Source organism: Calonectris borealis, chromosome Z (assembly GCF_964195595.1).
Source record: "Calonectris borealis chromosome Z, bCalBor7.hap1.2, whole genome shotgun sequence".
NCBI lineage: Eukaryota > Metazoa > Chordata > Aves > Procellariiformes > Procellariidae > Calonectris > Calonectris borealis.
In genome coordinates, this window is record NC_134352.1 from 27,267,183 (window position 1) to 27,281,987 (window position 14,805).

General features: G+C 38.7%; 1 protein-coding gene across 2 annotated transcripts in view; it reads right to left on the reverse strand.

The window, feature by feature from the left end:
* PPIP5K2 (diphosphoinositol pentakisphosphate kinase 2) overlaps positions 1 to 14,805 on the reverse strand; it is a 53,536-nt gene that overhangs the window by 36,940 nt on the left and 1,791 nt on the right. For both annotated transcript variants that reach the window (XM_075137162.1, XM_075137163.1), the window contains 7 exons: positions 6,917 to 6,995; positions 5,529 to 5,929; positions 4,656 to 4,851; positions 3,854 to 3,944; positions 2,880 to 2,965; positions 1,349 to 1,503; positions 844 to 945 (listed from right to left, as the gene is read on the reverse strand). In XM_075137162.1, the coding sequence (XP_074993263.1) occupies positions 844 to 945; positions 1,349 to 1,503; positions 2,880 to 2,965; positions 3,854 to 3,944; positions 4,656 to 4,851; positions 5,529 to 5,672 (774 nt within the window). In that variant the 5' untranslated portion in view covers positions 5,673 to 5,929; positions 6,917 to 6,995. The remainder of the gene's footprint in view (positions 1 to 843; positions 946 to 1,348; positions 1,504 to 2,879; positions 2,966 to 3,853; positions 3,945 to 4,655; positions 4,852 to 5,528; positions 5,930 to 6,916; positions 6,996 to 14,805) is intronic.

The window sequence follows — 14,805 nt, forward strand, 5'->3', positions numbered from 1 at the left end:
TATAACCACCTGAAGAGTATAGCTCATGAAAACATAGCAACTTAAAGAACGGGGAATTTGTCTGAGGACATAAAACAAGCATTGTCCTCATGTATAACCAAGTGGAAAAAGTTGACTGCAATTGATAAAAGGGCTCTTTGGCCTAAGATTGGATTATATCTCACACTCTGTAAACCTCCACCTTTTGTCTAAATACGGTGACCTCTCATGCACATTGTAAAACATTTGTTTCACATGTTTTGTGACGGGCTTAGAATAGCCAGAACTAACACAAAGGGAAAGAAAGCGATCTCCATACATGGCTGGCTTAACACCTATTCTGTTATTGCTCTATTTCAATACTCTTATGATACCTAATCTTTACATCTGTTACGAAAACAAATGAACAAAAGAGTGAAAATAATTACAGATAAGGTCAATGCATTATTTTCTGCAACTTCATATAATTTCAGTAAGTAACTTGTTTATTAATTAGAGTACTAAGATAGTTGCTAAAATCTATTTCAATTACAGATTTATTTGTAACCTTCAGACAAAATATCTAGGCAGCATCTATCTCTTTACAAGGGAAAGTATATGCTGTTCTGGCACTAATAAAACACAAAAGAAAGACAATATGTTGGGTAATAAGCCTCCAGCACTTGATTCCAACAACATAGGCAAAACTGCATTACATTACGAGTACTGTGTTTAGCTAGAAAGAATTACATTCTTTACTTATGAACTGTACCAAAACTTCATTAAAATTAATCCTAGACACAAAGATATACTTTCATCTTTAAAACCGTGCTCTTGGAGCACTTGATTGTTCTAAATATAAGTAAGAACGTGCAGTAGTCATACCTTCACATCAGTGCCATCTGTAGGCATGAATTCCTCGTAAATATAGGAGCCTGTTTTTCTCACACTGCTTTCAGGGGAATAAACACTGCTTCTGCTGCCAATCTGAAATGAATATTTTTTTATTAATAAACTCATAGGCTACTGTCTGAGAAACTTTAAAACTCCTTAAAATAACACACTTGTACTGAGAAAACACTTCCTGTACCAAATGAAGCAAGTAGATTTTGATCATTCCCAAAAGACTTTCATAAGATTCTAAAAGTGCACTGATAGTGTATGCTTCTTTTACCTGTAAGAATATGCAGTGGTTGACAATCTACTGCAAGGAACAAGGGTCTTCATTCAATCTACATGTTCTTCTGAAATTAATTTCTCTGATCTGACACTACTATACAAGCAGAACATGACAAAACAGGTCCCAGCTAACACATGGATAGGACAGAATTACTCTGCAACTCTGTTAGACATCTACAACTTTCCAATAGCTTTAGTACAATACCCTCACCTTTCGAAAGAGCCTCTGGCTTCCACCCCCAGCAGATGTTGGATAATAAATGTAAACATTGTGGTCCTCAGCACTAACTGGCTTTTCTACAAAAGGCTTTTGGAAAATTTCTCCATTCACTTCCACGTGATCTTCTCCTTCAATCAAGTTGCATTCTGAAGAAACAGTGCAAACAACACAGATGTAATAATATATTCATGGAATGAAATTATTAGAGATTTGGGGTGATTTTGTACTTCATAATTTTGAAATAAAAAGAATATATTACATTTTTGGTTCATTGATTTGTTACTGAGTGCACAAAAACTTGATGATCATGTGCTGAACATGTCTGCTGTACCACTTCTATATTATGTTACTTTAATACTATGTTCCAGGATTTCTGTTGATTCCCTCAGTGTCAGACGGGAAATCGTCTCCTACAGATGCATAAGCGTGCATGGGTGGTATTTTTTTAGAAATGTTTCTCTTTCTTCAGTGCCTTTCTCTGAAGTATCAGGGGGATGGCAGATGGACAGTGAATTGTGGTGCCACACGCAGTAGTACTTCTAATAGGCTGAGAACTGTCTCGAACTGTGTGATTGATGTACCTGGCACAGAGGATTAGGTCCTCTGGAATCAGGGATCAGGAATCTCTTTGCTACTGGTTGGCTGTATGCAGCAGCTTTTATTTTACTTTTGTAGCATAAATGAGTCCTCTTCCCCCTAGATTACACAGACATTTTCACCTATAAATTCCCTACCTCTTAAGAGCTACACCAGAGTAATACTTCAATTTTCTTTATTTTTTCTTATCTCTTACTCTTGTGTCTTGACCTGCCATTGCAATCTCCTATTGTTGCTGTAAGTTTTCATTTTAGTAGAAAAAGCTGTTACATTTGTTTTCAGGTACAGAAAAAATTAATTCCAATTTATATTCAGAGTATATCATCTGCAGATCTGTCTGGACTAGACTTCCCTTACATGGTTGCTTGTACTTAGAAGGGAAAGTATTCAATAGCCTGACTTGTTTCCGTCAATATTACTTTCCTAAGTAAAATTAGTAATTATTGTGGGTAATGTAACATCATGAATGCTGCTCTCTTTGGTGGCATATTAGAATCTCAGCTTGCGTTTGGAGGCCCTTATATTCTAGATGTTCTATAATGGCTGTAAGAGGATTGTAACCCCAGGCTCCAGAATCATGCTTTTCAGATGCATACTTGTACTGCCTTTGTCTAAGATATAGTTAATTTTCTTCACAGCAGCTGGTATGGTGCTATGTTTTGAATTTGTGACGAAAACAGTCTGATGTTTTAGTTATTACTGAACAGTGCTTACACAGCCTCAACACCTTTTCTGTTTCACATACTGCCTCCACAGCCAGTAGGGGTTAATCCACAACAATACTTTAAGTACTGGAGGAGAAATCAACCTCTCCACCAATTAATTAATTGTCTAGCAAGTGACATTTAGCTTTCCATTATGTATGTACTGTTCTCCAGTGCAAACAAAGATGCCAATGGTTGATAATTTAGTCATCAGTTTTCACCTTGGGGATTGTTTGGATCACGGTTCAGAACTGCATAGCGAGGAAGTAAAATGCCTTCAGCTTTAAGAATACCGTATACTTCTCTCCTAGAAGAAAAGAACAAAGGTTGCACAGTAAGACAACAAATCCTGCCAATATTTGTATTTTATAGTCCATGAGTAAGAGAGGAGAAAAATACATACAAATTTTTTTTTAAAATCACACAGGATAAGATATAATACTCTACTTATTAATATAATGCTTTAAAGGTCACTGATACAGCTGTACCTTTGCAGTGACCTCATCAATATCAATAAAAATGTAATACGCTATGCCAGTCCTGTCCTCTCCACTCTGGCAGTGCAACAGCAATTTACATAGAACAATTCTCTTGTTAAAGGAGATTAACGTGAAGGGTTGAAAAAGTTTATACAGGACAGCAACTGAAAGCATCCAAAATAGCAAGTCTGTTCACTGTTCAGAAAGTTCCAATGTTTATGTATTCTGCTCACTATTGTTTTGTTAATATTTGCTATGCATGATTGCAGCCCCAAAAGAAAATTCACTTCGAATAACCACATGATCTTTGAATACCAACAAGTTCTGTTAAGTATCCACTTAACAGGAAAAAAGACCTTTAGTAAGTCACATGAATTCTACAGTTATAAGAGGTTGTTCAGTTGCGATACATAGCTATGCTATACATATTTTCAGAGTTTAAACTTTTTTATTTGCTAAGCTTCAGACAAATGTATCACCAAATTTCTACCTTAGTAAATCTTCAGACATATCTATATAAGAGCCGTGAAAGAAAAAACACACTTAAAGACATATCCCAGAAAACTATACATACATTAATAAAACATAACATTCACTGTAATTTTATTTAGATTACTGTACAATACACTGGAACTGTTGCTATGCAATACCAACAGATTCTCACAGTCTCCTACTAAGTAGTAGTTTGCTGTTTACAGGTAATTAGTGTTACTTACCTGTCCTGTATGTGATACTGCATATTCAAGTCATTGATTATGAATGGATTCCTGAGTTTTGCATAGGCAACTGCTTTGTCCAGTGGAAATCCTAAAATATTTATTAAGGCAAATAAATTAAAACTACAAGACACAACACCAGCGAACAGTTTGGAACCTTCATAATCAAGCTTTAGAGTACAATCAGAGATATGGCTGCAGTAGGAGGATGCTCCCTCAACCAAAGACACACATCACATCAGCTTAAGACTGAAAGTCATGAAACTACAACCTAATTTCAATATACGCTGCCAAAAGTAGTGGTCCAATTCCCTCCTCCTCATTCCACATGCCCTCTATTTCCATAGGGCCAGAACTAAGCTTTTATTGCCTCTGCCTGAAAATATGACTTTTAAGTTCAGTCTACTCATCTTTATTTCACTGCCCAGCCCCCAAAAAAACCCTAGATATTAGCGGAGATACATGAACAAGTGGCCAGAGACGCAACACTCTGAGAAAGTAGCATGCCTTCACAGTTATTGGACCAAGGAAGTATTACATCACCATTTCCACTGGCTCCACAAATATTTACCAACGGAATAGCTATTTTAAATACCATGTCAGACAAGACTTTCTCAAGCAATGAAACCAGTATCATTTAAAAAGCTTGTATTTTAAAAATCAGTTGTATTATATTAAGACAAATGAATCGCTTCCTAGAAAAATCCGGTAAAACTACACGACAAAAAAAATAAAAAGACTCTCAAACTAGTTAAAAGTATTTTGATGTCAAAAATATTTATGGTATTATTAGAATATTTACCTTTAGAATGAAAAGAAATGAGACAGTCACATAAAGGCCAGTTTTCTACTGGCTCATTCAAAATAACATCCTCTTCAAATATTACCACAGTTATGTACTTAAACATGGAGAGGCGTTCAAGAATTTCTTTCATTGGTTTGGACTTAGATTTCTTAGCCATTGAACAAATCCCAACTGCGATTTGTCTTTCTGGTGGCTAAAGAGGTGGGGAAAAAAGCAATTATTATTTTTAAGTTTTCTCAGAACACAACAGGGGTTTAGCAGCACAATACTAGAGCAGATATTTTCTGTTAAAATTCACATACCACCTTTAATTCAGATTTTAATCAAGTAAATTGCTAGCAGGCAACAAAATGCAGCATGACAGCACGTCGCACTGCATCCTTATGAAAAATGTCTCAAAAAATGAAACTTCAACAGCTCTACACTACTTTTTGTCAGTATCGGATCAGGAACAAATACACAGGATCAAAATCTAAGTCAGAAATGTCAAATCTGAATGAAATCATACTTATGGCTTACTCTGAAATTAACTAGCAATTCATTTTTAAACTATTTAATTTTTCTACATCTACTTAGTAGTCATAAGGCTTCTCATTACCTAATATTACAAGTGAATTATGAAAAGGAAAACTAGTAAACCAGAAAATACTATTCTAGATTTCTGAGCTATTTTGTGCACAGACAGTTTCACTTTTCTTCTGTATACTCTATGGTTTTTTTCATGTTATAAGCCTTTAAAAATTTCTTTCCCCCAGTGGTATTCCTAAGTGCAACACCCAACCTACGCCTCTGTTTAAAAAGAAACAAACGAACAAAAAATAATGCTAGAGAACATACAGAATAGAACACACATGCCCCTACAGTACATACAGAGTCATACTCTTCCTCCTCTTCTTCCCCATGGTCATAGAAATGTTCGTAATCTGTAGATCTGGCTGAATCCAATAATTCTTCTCCATCTTCTCCACCCACGAAGAATCTAGGAGGATCATTCTCGGTTGCGCTAACAGACATGGTTACAAGATCTATAGAGATCTATGTAGAAACTGCAGCCGCTTTGGCAGCTGAGATACTGGGCATGTTTCCCGCTGACTCGGGAACACAAAAGTCCCCTGCTCTTTGATGTTGCTTGTGCGGTGTTGCCACTGTGATGACGTTGTCTGCCAGACACGGTTTAACTGATATCATCTACTCATTATTGGTTTGAATTGCTGCTCCAAGAAATCCACAATAGGCTACTGCTTCCCTGAGATGATACAACAACTTTTAACCTAAAAGAAATATCCAAACAAAAAACCAAAAAGAAAAAACACACTTGATAAAGGCACATAAAAATAAATCCTTCTCATTTACAAAAAGCATTTGGACATTTACATACCTCTGAGCAAAGCATCAGAAATAAAACCATGCACACTACACACAATCCACACTTTTACATGTATGTTTAGAGCAGGGGAATAATTTCAAGATCTTTTCAAACTACTAATGCAGACATTTTAAAAATAGACAATATAACTCACAAAAGTAAAAACTGTCAAATGCATTTTTTTCCTAACTTAAGAAGGGTGAAGTGCAGAGTATATCTTTTATACAAAAAGTAAAAGAACAAAAGTCTTCTCCAATACTTGCGATGTTTAACTCACCATCCCTGCATCAGCTGTTTTTTCCCCAAAAGTTTCCTGATCAAATGGGAATGGCAAACAGACAAAAATGCTGATGAAAACTATAAAGCCTCCATTAGGACTATACTTAAATAGAAACCTATTCTTTAAAAAACTGAGTGAGTCTTCAGTGTGAAAGCAGAATGTATGTGCCAGCTTGATGTTTGCTTATTTATTTCCAACAAAGCATTGCTTTATTTTCACACTGAAAAATTAATATTTACAGAGATGTATACTAGCACCGCCTTCTGTCAGAAGTACTTCTAAGCACTAATGAACTAGTAAAGTGAACACATATTGTACCCTTTTAACCAGTCGTGAAAATAAAATCTTGGGTCAAATAACTTGTATACGGAAACAGAGACTCAGAGCTCAGTCTTCTGTTGTTTTAACTAGGTAACTGTTCTTGCTGTAAGTTGTGCATGGCTTTATACCATTAATTATAATCCATTATTACTACTTAGAAAATTAACAAGCAGTTACTTGTTTAGAAGCTCATCTGATCAAACGCTTTAGGTTGTTTATTAGTCGGATCATTACGTAAGTGCCATTGATGTACAGTGATGTCTCAGCAGAACTGAATTTGTCTTTAAATACCTGACAAAATTACTTTGGCTGTTCTATGAACGAAGTGAAGCAATAGTAAATTCCCAATGGTGATCAACCATTCAGGTTCCTGTGAAAGAGGGTGGTAAACAGATCAAAAGTTACCCAGAAAGAATCTGTCCTAAGTCAGAGAGCAATAGGTTAAGCGTGGGTAAACAATACAGCTGTTTCAGATCCAGAAGCTGAAGCTGAGGTCCGAACAACAGATCCTGGAGTGACAGCAGGGGATTAAAAAGATGCATTTCTTAAACGTATTTGTTACGTATCGGCTCTCCTTCAATTCCGCTAATGAAAAATTACTTTCCCTTATAATGTGAAACTACAGCCATTTGTCCTTCGAGCAACAAGAACAAAATGAAATTTCAAACACCTAATTCAACTTGCTCCCAATAGAGTTAGAAATCAGGTATTGAGATAAATCAATCCTGTTTATGAAAGGGTAAAGAAAGCGAGCTTTCCAAATTCTATTTCTAGCAAGCTTCAGAAAAGCAGCAGTTATTGCCAACACATACTGGCAACTAATACAGAATTTTGAAATGGTGTTCAAAACAGAAAAGACCCCAAAAAATCAGTAAGATCTGAAAATGAAGTTTAACAGTTCCTCTTGCATCAGCTTCCCCTCCCACCACCCAAATTCTGTACATTGGAAACAAGTGTCTGAACAGCTTTTTAAAACTTAAGGTTTTCTCATAAAGAAGGAAAAGCAATCACTTGAAGCAGATAAGCAGGAGGTCATCAAAAGAGGTTTTTTAAGCTTTCTTTCCCCTACCTATTGCTGTAGCACACTTTGCGAGAGCAGAAGTTGTGAAGTTTGTGTGCAATTAATGACTAGTTATTTCATGAGGATCTCTGGCACTCCCTGAGTCTCTCTAACCCAAAGTGATTACTTCCCAAAGCAAATAGAAACCATACAAATAAAGATCGAAGGGAAAGCACAACATATTTGTCTACAAATGACACAAAGATATAACCTGACAAGCCTAATTCCCTAACAAACCTGTCTGAAACATAGTGTTTTTCTACCTTCCTAACTCAAGAATCTGGAGAGTGGTGGTGTTATTGGCAGCAAGCAGACCTTCAAGTGGAGCTTCACTTGCGGAAAACAGGCTTGGAACAGTCACATAGTCTGCCTGGAGTTAACAGATTATTTTCTGCAAGGTTTATTACTTTGTTCACCTGTCTGAAGGCGGATGAATTACTAGATTGCCACTCCATGCTATTGTCACTGGGCCCCAGAGTTTTCAGTTTGTAAAAATAAGACCAAAGTCTCAGGATCAAGAAAAGATACTGACACTTTTCAGGCTTGTAAACTACTGCATGTACTCATAGAATTGCATATAAATTGGAATTCTGACTGCTGATGATCACCAGCTTATCTCCCAGATAGCAGATGCTGTAAGCTACTGCCATTAGCATTAATTTGAGTCAGGATATAATGAATAATTTATTTATTTTTTAGAATAAATGCTTTCAGGGACGGAATTTAAATTCTTTCCCTCCAAATACTTTGGCTATTATAAAAATTGAGAAATCCCCTTCTTTCTTGTTGTATGTGAAATAAAAAGAGCCCAAGAAGAGACATGGAAAGAGAAATATGAGAGTAAATGGCTGCAACTACAGTGAACAACTTACACAAGTCTCCTTGTGTAAGGAGTCAAAAATGCAGTAAGACCATGCTTGGATAAAAATGTGGTTCTCAACTTGTACACCAAGGAGAAATAATAAATGGCAGAGCAAGAAGATGGAGCTGCCGTCCTGCCCCAGCAGTACTGTCAGTGCTGACGGGAGAAACTTCTAACACATGGTGCCCTATGCAGAATTCCATCTTACTGCCCCTGGAGCCAGGAAGAGTCTTCCCAGTACCATTTTTCTGTATTAAGAAGTGAGCAGCAGCAGCAATACAGGGGCAGAGACGCTCTATGTTAGATCCTCTCGTACTTGGTGCATGAGCATAAGCTCACCAGGCACTGAAGATTAGAAGATTACATGCATGCCTCAGCCATGGAAAATTGCAATGTAAGCAAGACAAAACCCAAAGCTTCATGCTGGAATATACAATGACCCATTTCCAAAGAGATAGCATCAAGTATATCCAGGCAACAATCTCCTACCGTGCAATGACCTTTCCAGGTAAAATTAATTAGACTATGTTCCCTTCAAACCTCAGCTGTTACATAAGACTTCTGTTTTACAGCTTACAGATAAAAAAATCTCCACTAATTTTGAAAAACACAATTTAACTAACAGTGTTGTTTCTTAAAAGGACTTCCAACCAAATGTATGGCCTGTTCATTCCACCTGTCCTAAAACTTCCTATTCATGACCACCCCATGATACGTCTTGACCAAAAAAAAAAAAAAGGAAAAAAAAGAAAGAAAATGTTTAAAGAAAACAATAAATCTGCTCATTCTATATTCTCATCTTAAAATAAACCCATCTCTGTTTTTCCCTAATAAGTTAGATGGCACTAAAATGGCACGCTGCAAAGGAGAAGTAAAAATCCTTAAGTTTAACTGCTATTATTATCACTTATTAGCGGAAGGTATACAAAATAACATTCTAAATACATAAAATGACACATAGACAAACTTAACATTAACATACAAATAGGGCTGTATTTGAATCACAGATTTCGGTAGCCTGCTAAGTACTCCAAGTCCAGTGTTCACTCCAGTGGCACACTACAGACTTTTTTTCTAACAGAACATTTCTCCACTTCCACAAGTATATTCTAAAGGAATTCTACACGTATATTCTAAGAGAATAAGCCAAAATGTAGTCCTCACTAAATGTTAACAGATATTCCCACAAATAGTTTTCCTGTCCCCATTCCACATGTTTCAGCAGCTCAGGAATCCAGCCCTGGTGTTTCCCATATTTACTTAGACCGCAAAGATTAGCATTCCAGTAACTGTCAGCAACAAATCAGCTCAACATAGCAGCAGTGCTGTAACAGTCATGTAAAAGAGGCTCAAAAGTTTTAACAGCTATGTTACGAATAAAAACATATACAACTCCTGTATAAACAGAAGCATTTCACCAAGTTTTGTGTCGCTACAGCTATCAGAAGAACCAATACACACTGCCTCTACTGCACTCTAATGGAAACGAATGGAACAAAACTAGAGTAGAAATGCTTCTCATCTGTTATCTCAAGAAACAAACCAACACATTATACATTAAATAGCTATAAAACATTTCTAAATCACGAACCACTCAAGAAAACAACTTTTGAAAATGCCATTATAACAAAACAACTACAAAACACTTTGTGACACTTACATTGTGGAATTTAACAAACAGGTAACTGTACAAGAAGCCTAAGTGGTGCTCATCTGTTACATGATTCTGTACATATATATACATAATAACAACAAAACAGCCCACTCCCCTGCACCCTCTCCCCCACTGGTACCTTAAAAGTTTCAGTTCTTACTGCTGTAGGTGTATTCAAATTGCATCCATCACCAGCTTCTTCCAATTCAAATTAAGTAGTTAAAACCCGAATGATTTTAATAGCAATTTTTCAGGTAGTCTCAGGGGGATGACAAAAAGCTTTCTACATCTTCCTGCTAGAACCACTATACCTAACAGTTTCATTAACAGTACATATAACAGCAAAAATGTTTGCCTCACTCCTGCTGACGCATTTTACCGGTTTTAAAATTCCAATTCTGCAACATTATTTATGGTGTAACAAATCATCGACAGACAGTTTCTTGGGCTGCTGGTGGAGCAGAAAGTATGGGGAGGGGGCAAGGGTGAAGCAGAGGGGAGAGGGGAAGAAGAAAGAACCAGTGGAGTCTGAACTCAGAGAGCTGACAGGAGCGACTGTGATCTCAAGTGCTTTGTTTGGATGTGTAACACCTTTCTACAGATGATTCAAAGAAACTTGGTAATACTTTAGATTTAAATGTGAGACTGTAAAACTACTAATAAGGCCCATGCTCAAGAATAGCATTTCCTCAGGTCTGACAGATGACCAGGAAGAGAAAGGAGACAGGACAGGCAGAAGGCAGAAAAAGAGGGAAAGAATGTCAAGACACAGAAGCTGCTGAAGAGAACACTGCGAGCAAACCATACATGACTTATTTATTACCGTACCTTTCACAGCAAAAGATACATATCCTCTCCAATTTACTTAAATATTCAATGTCTACTCTGTGACTAGTCAGTAATACAAAACATCAATATTTACACACAGATACTGTTCTGTTCTACCACACATCCTATGAAGTGGTGAGTAGCAGCTGTCAGCCCACTACGGAGATGGGGAGAGGAATGTAGCAAAGGTATGGCTGTCCCTGTGCTGGGGTGCAGTGGAGCAAGTCGTGGTGCAGTCCTGGGAGAGTCCGGGAGGAGAGTGATGGGTTTGCAGCCTCCTGGTTGGAGTGGATAAAGTCAGCTGCTTTTCAATGGAGTAGAGGGAGAGAGAAGGGTTGTTTTTATTTTACTGAATCCCTGTCTGGGTGCCTACCACCTTTTTGTCCTGTCTAGACTCTCAGTCCAATGTGTGACTAGCTCTATCTGCTAGTCCCAAGCTCCTCCATTACAGGCAATGGGGTAGGGCAGTCTCCAGATCTGTCAGGAAGTAACGTGACAAGAACCTCCCAAAAGAGAAAATGAAGAGTAACCTTTATTTGTTGCTTTTAGCCAGCCACTTGGTTGTGCCTACAAGCCAAGCACAGCGCTGAGACTGTCAGATGAAGAGCCATAATCTATGCTAAATGACAACTATGAACATGCTTCCTTCTGTTTACAGGAACACTGCAAATATTTTGTACAGTGTTCCAGAAGCGTTACTATGTAGTACTTTATGCATTACTCCACCAGAAAAATTATAGCAGCTCCCATTCCAAAACAGACTACTCACCTTTCAGTTTCACTCTACTGAGACCTGAAGAGACATTCAGAAGAATGAAGAGGAGCCCTGAGTCTTCTTTGCCAGGTAAATCCTTGTATTGGGTTTACGTGGCAAGGCTTTGGTAGCAGGGGGGCTGAAGGGGTGGCTTCTCTGAGAAGACACCAGAAACTGTCCCCATGTCAGACAGAGCCAGTTTCAGCTGGCTCCAAGATGGAGCTGCTGCTGCCCAAAGCTGAGCCCATCAGCGACACTGGTGGTGCCTCTGCGATAACGTATTTAAGAAAGGGTAAAAAACACTGCACAGCAGCTGGGAGAGAGGAGTGAGAAAATGTGAGACAAAGAGCACTGCAGACACCAAGGTCAGTGAAGAAGGAGGGGGAGGTGCTCCAGGCACCAGAGGCTCCCCTGCAGCCCATGGAGAAGATCATGGTGAAGCAGGTTGTCCCCCTGCAGCCCATGGAGGTCTACAGTGGAGCAGATATCCACCTGCAGCCCACGGAGGACTCCACGCCGGAGCAGGTGGATGTGTCCTGAAGAAAGCTGCAGCCCATGGAGAGCCCAAGCTGGAGCTCCTGGAAGGAGCTGCGGCCCGTGGTGAAGACCCCATGAAGGAGCAGGTTTTCTGGAGGACCTGTGACTCCGCTGGGGACCCACACTGGAGCAGTCCGTTCCTGAAGGACTGTCTCCTGTGGGGGGGACCCCACGCTGGAACAGAGGAAGACCATGAGGAGGAAGGAGCAGCAGAGATCAAGCGATATGAACTGACCACAGTCCCCATTCCCCATCCTGCTGTGCTGCTTGGAGGATGAGGTAGAAGAGTTGGGAGTGAAGTTCAGCTTGGGAAGAAAGGAGGGGTGGGGGAAAGGTGTTTGTAGATTTTTTCTTATTTCTCATTATCCTACTGTGTTCAATTGGCAATAAATTAAATTAATTTCCCAAGTCTGTTTTGCCCGTGACAGTAGCTGGTGAGTGATCTCCTTGTCCTTATCTAGACGGATGAGCTTTTTGTCATATTTTCTTCCCCTGTCCTGTTGATGGAAGAGGAGTGATAGAGTGGCTTGGTTGACCTGGTGGCCAGCCCAGGTCAACCCACCACAGTGCTCCAGATGCGTTTCCTGAGCAAAAAGCTATTGCACTGTTACCTGCACTCCATCTTCAGCAATAAAGCATACATACAGGTGCTTTTACCCACACTTTTTTCAACTTGGTGGTTAGGACGTTTTTCTGATAAACAGAAAACAGGGGCTTGAAACCACTGAGACAGGAGAGAACAGAAACAGTATTTGTCCTGTTCCATTCAACTGTTCTAGCCATTAGGCTACCATAATCCAATTTCACTTTCCCCATACACCACTAGTTTTCTTTAAAGGTGGCCACTGGGTTTCTTTCTACAGGAGAGGCCTCGCTGCTCTGGATTCCAAACACAAGGCAGGTGCCAAATGTGCCAAATCCTACCAGTGAGACATCTACACTCTCAAGCAACAGGAATCCAGAAATACCCACCCTACTGGCATTTCCTACTGGAAACGTCTCTCATCAGTGTTACTTACAGAGGCGCTTACATTCTTGAAATGCTATATAGCCAGGCTAGCCAACTAACGGGAGTTGCCTAAATCTTCTCCCAGGGACCTGAATTATTTTCCAAAAACTGTGCCACCTAAATATTTGTGCCTAAAGTAGGATTTCAATCTGACCCTCCACATTACAGCAGCTTAGCCCAGGGGACTAAAAACTTAAGAGTTGTACCGTGCCATGTGGACCAGGATTCTGTTAAGAAGCCAGCTTTGCAGTGAGGAAAGACATGCCTTTTAGGCTGTTGATGAATGAGATTTTTAGTCTTAAAGCACAACTGTTACAGTTTTCAAACAGTAATTACTTGGCCGATTTCCCCATGTTTGCTTTCCTTCCTAGTAATTATACAGTTAGTTAAGCAAAATATTTCCAGTCGTTTAGAATTACCAAATTTAAAGTGAAATAACTTTTCAATGCAAGTATCTTAATCTTTCCCTTACCAGATTCTTTGCTCGCAGAACTTATTTTCCCCCAATATCTCACCAGCAGAAATGTGACTTTTCAGCATATGGAATGACATCTGCTAAAACTCCGAGTTTTAGCCCCAAACACTGCACTATCACAGGGCATCTTTCAACTCTTTCACAGTCATAGAGTGTAAACTGCAAAATGAACCATTACCATCCTTCATCAGAACAGCCTTAAAAGTCTAGTAAAAACCTGTCTGGTAAATATCACTGTCTTCCCTTCAAGATAGAAAGGCAGTATTTTTTCAAACTGGCAAACACTAGTGCAAACTGACATCTGGCATGCGTTACAAGTGTCTCCTGCACAGCCACAGAACAGATAACCTTCACATTCATTAACCTCCAAGCTCCTTTCTAAATCAAAGCTTGTCAAACACATCACATAAAGACATTTATATTTGTGGCAAGCTTGAAAGTTTCAAGAAGGGCTGGCTTCCGAACTTTTAGAGATCCTGCTCAAAGATGTCAAAACAACTACTCCATATTCTCACAAAGAACTTGTTACTTCAGCTTTGTAGAGATGAGAGAGTTTTTGCAAAGATGAGAAAGTTTTTGCAAAAAGTTTTGTACCAAAGTTTGTTAGGCTCAGCCTCTGGAGGCCTGATCTATTCTAACCACAACTGCCAGAAGGATGAAACTCTCCTCCACAGAAAGAATCAGCCAAGCCAACTAGTATAAAAATTTGTATTTCTCACATGTTGAACCATAAAAGAGGCATATTACATCAGTCAAATCCTTATGCCAAAAACAGTTCTACATAGCAAGAATAGTTTTGTTACTGGTTGAATCAAAACTTGTTGAAAGTCATAGGTTTAGCTGTCTCTCATCATTTACAATCATGCACATTTTCACCAAAACAAAGGAAGATTCTATGAGAATTTTGATATCCCAGGCTAAAAAAAAAAAAGTTTGGCTTGCTACTAGAGTAGAAAAATGATGCAGAAGAGATGCAGAAAAGATGGAAACAGAGCAGCTTA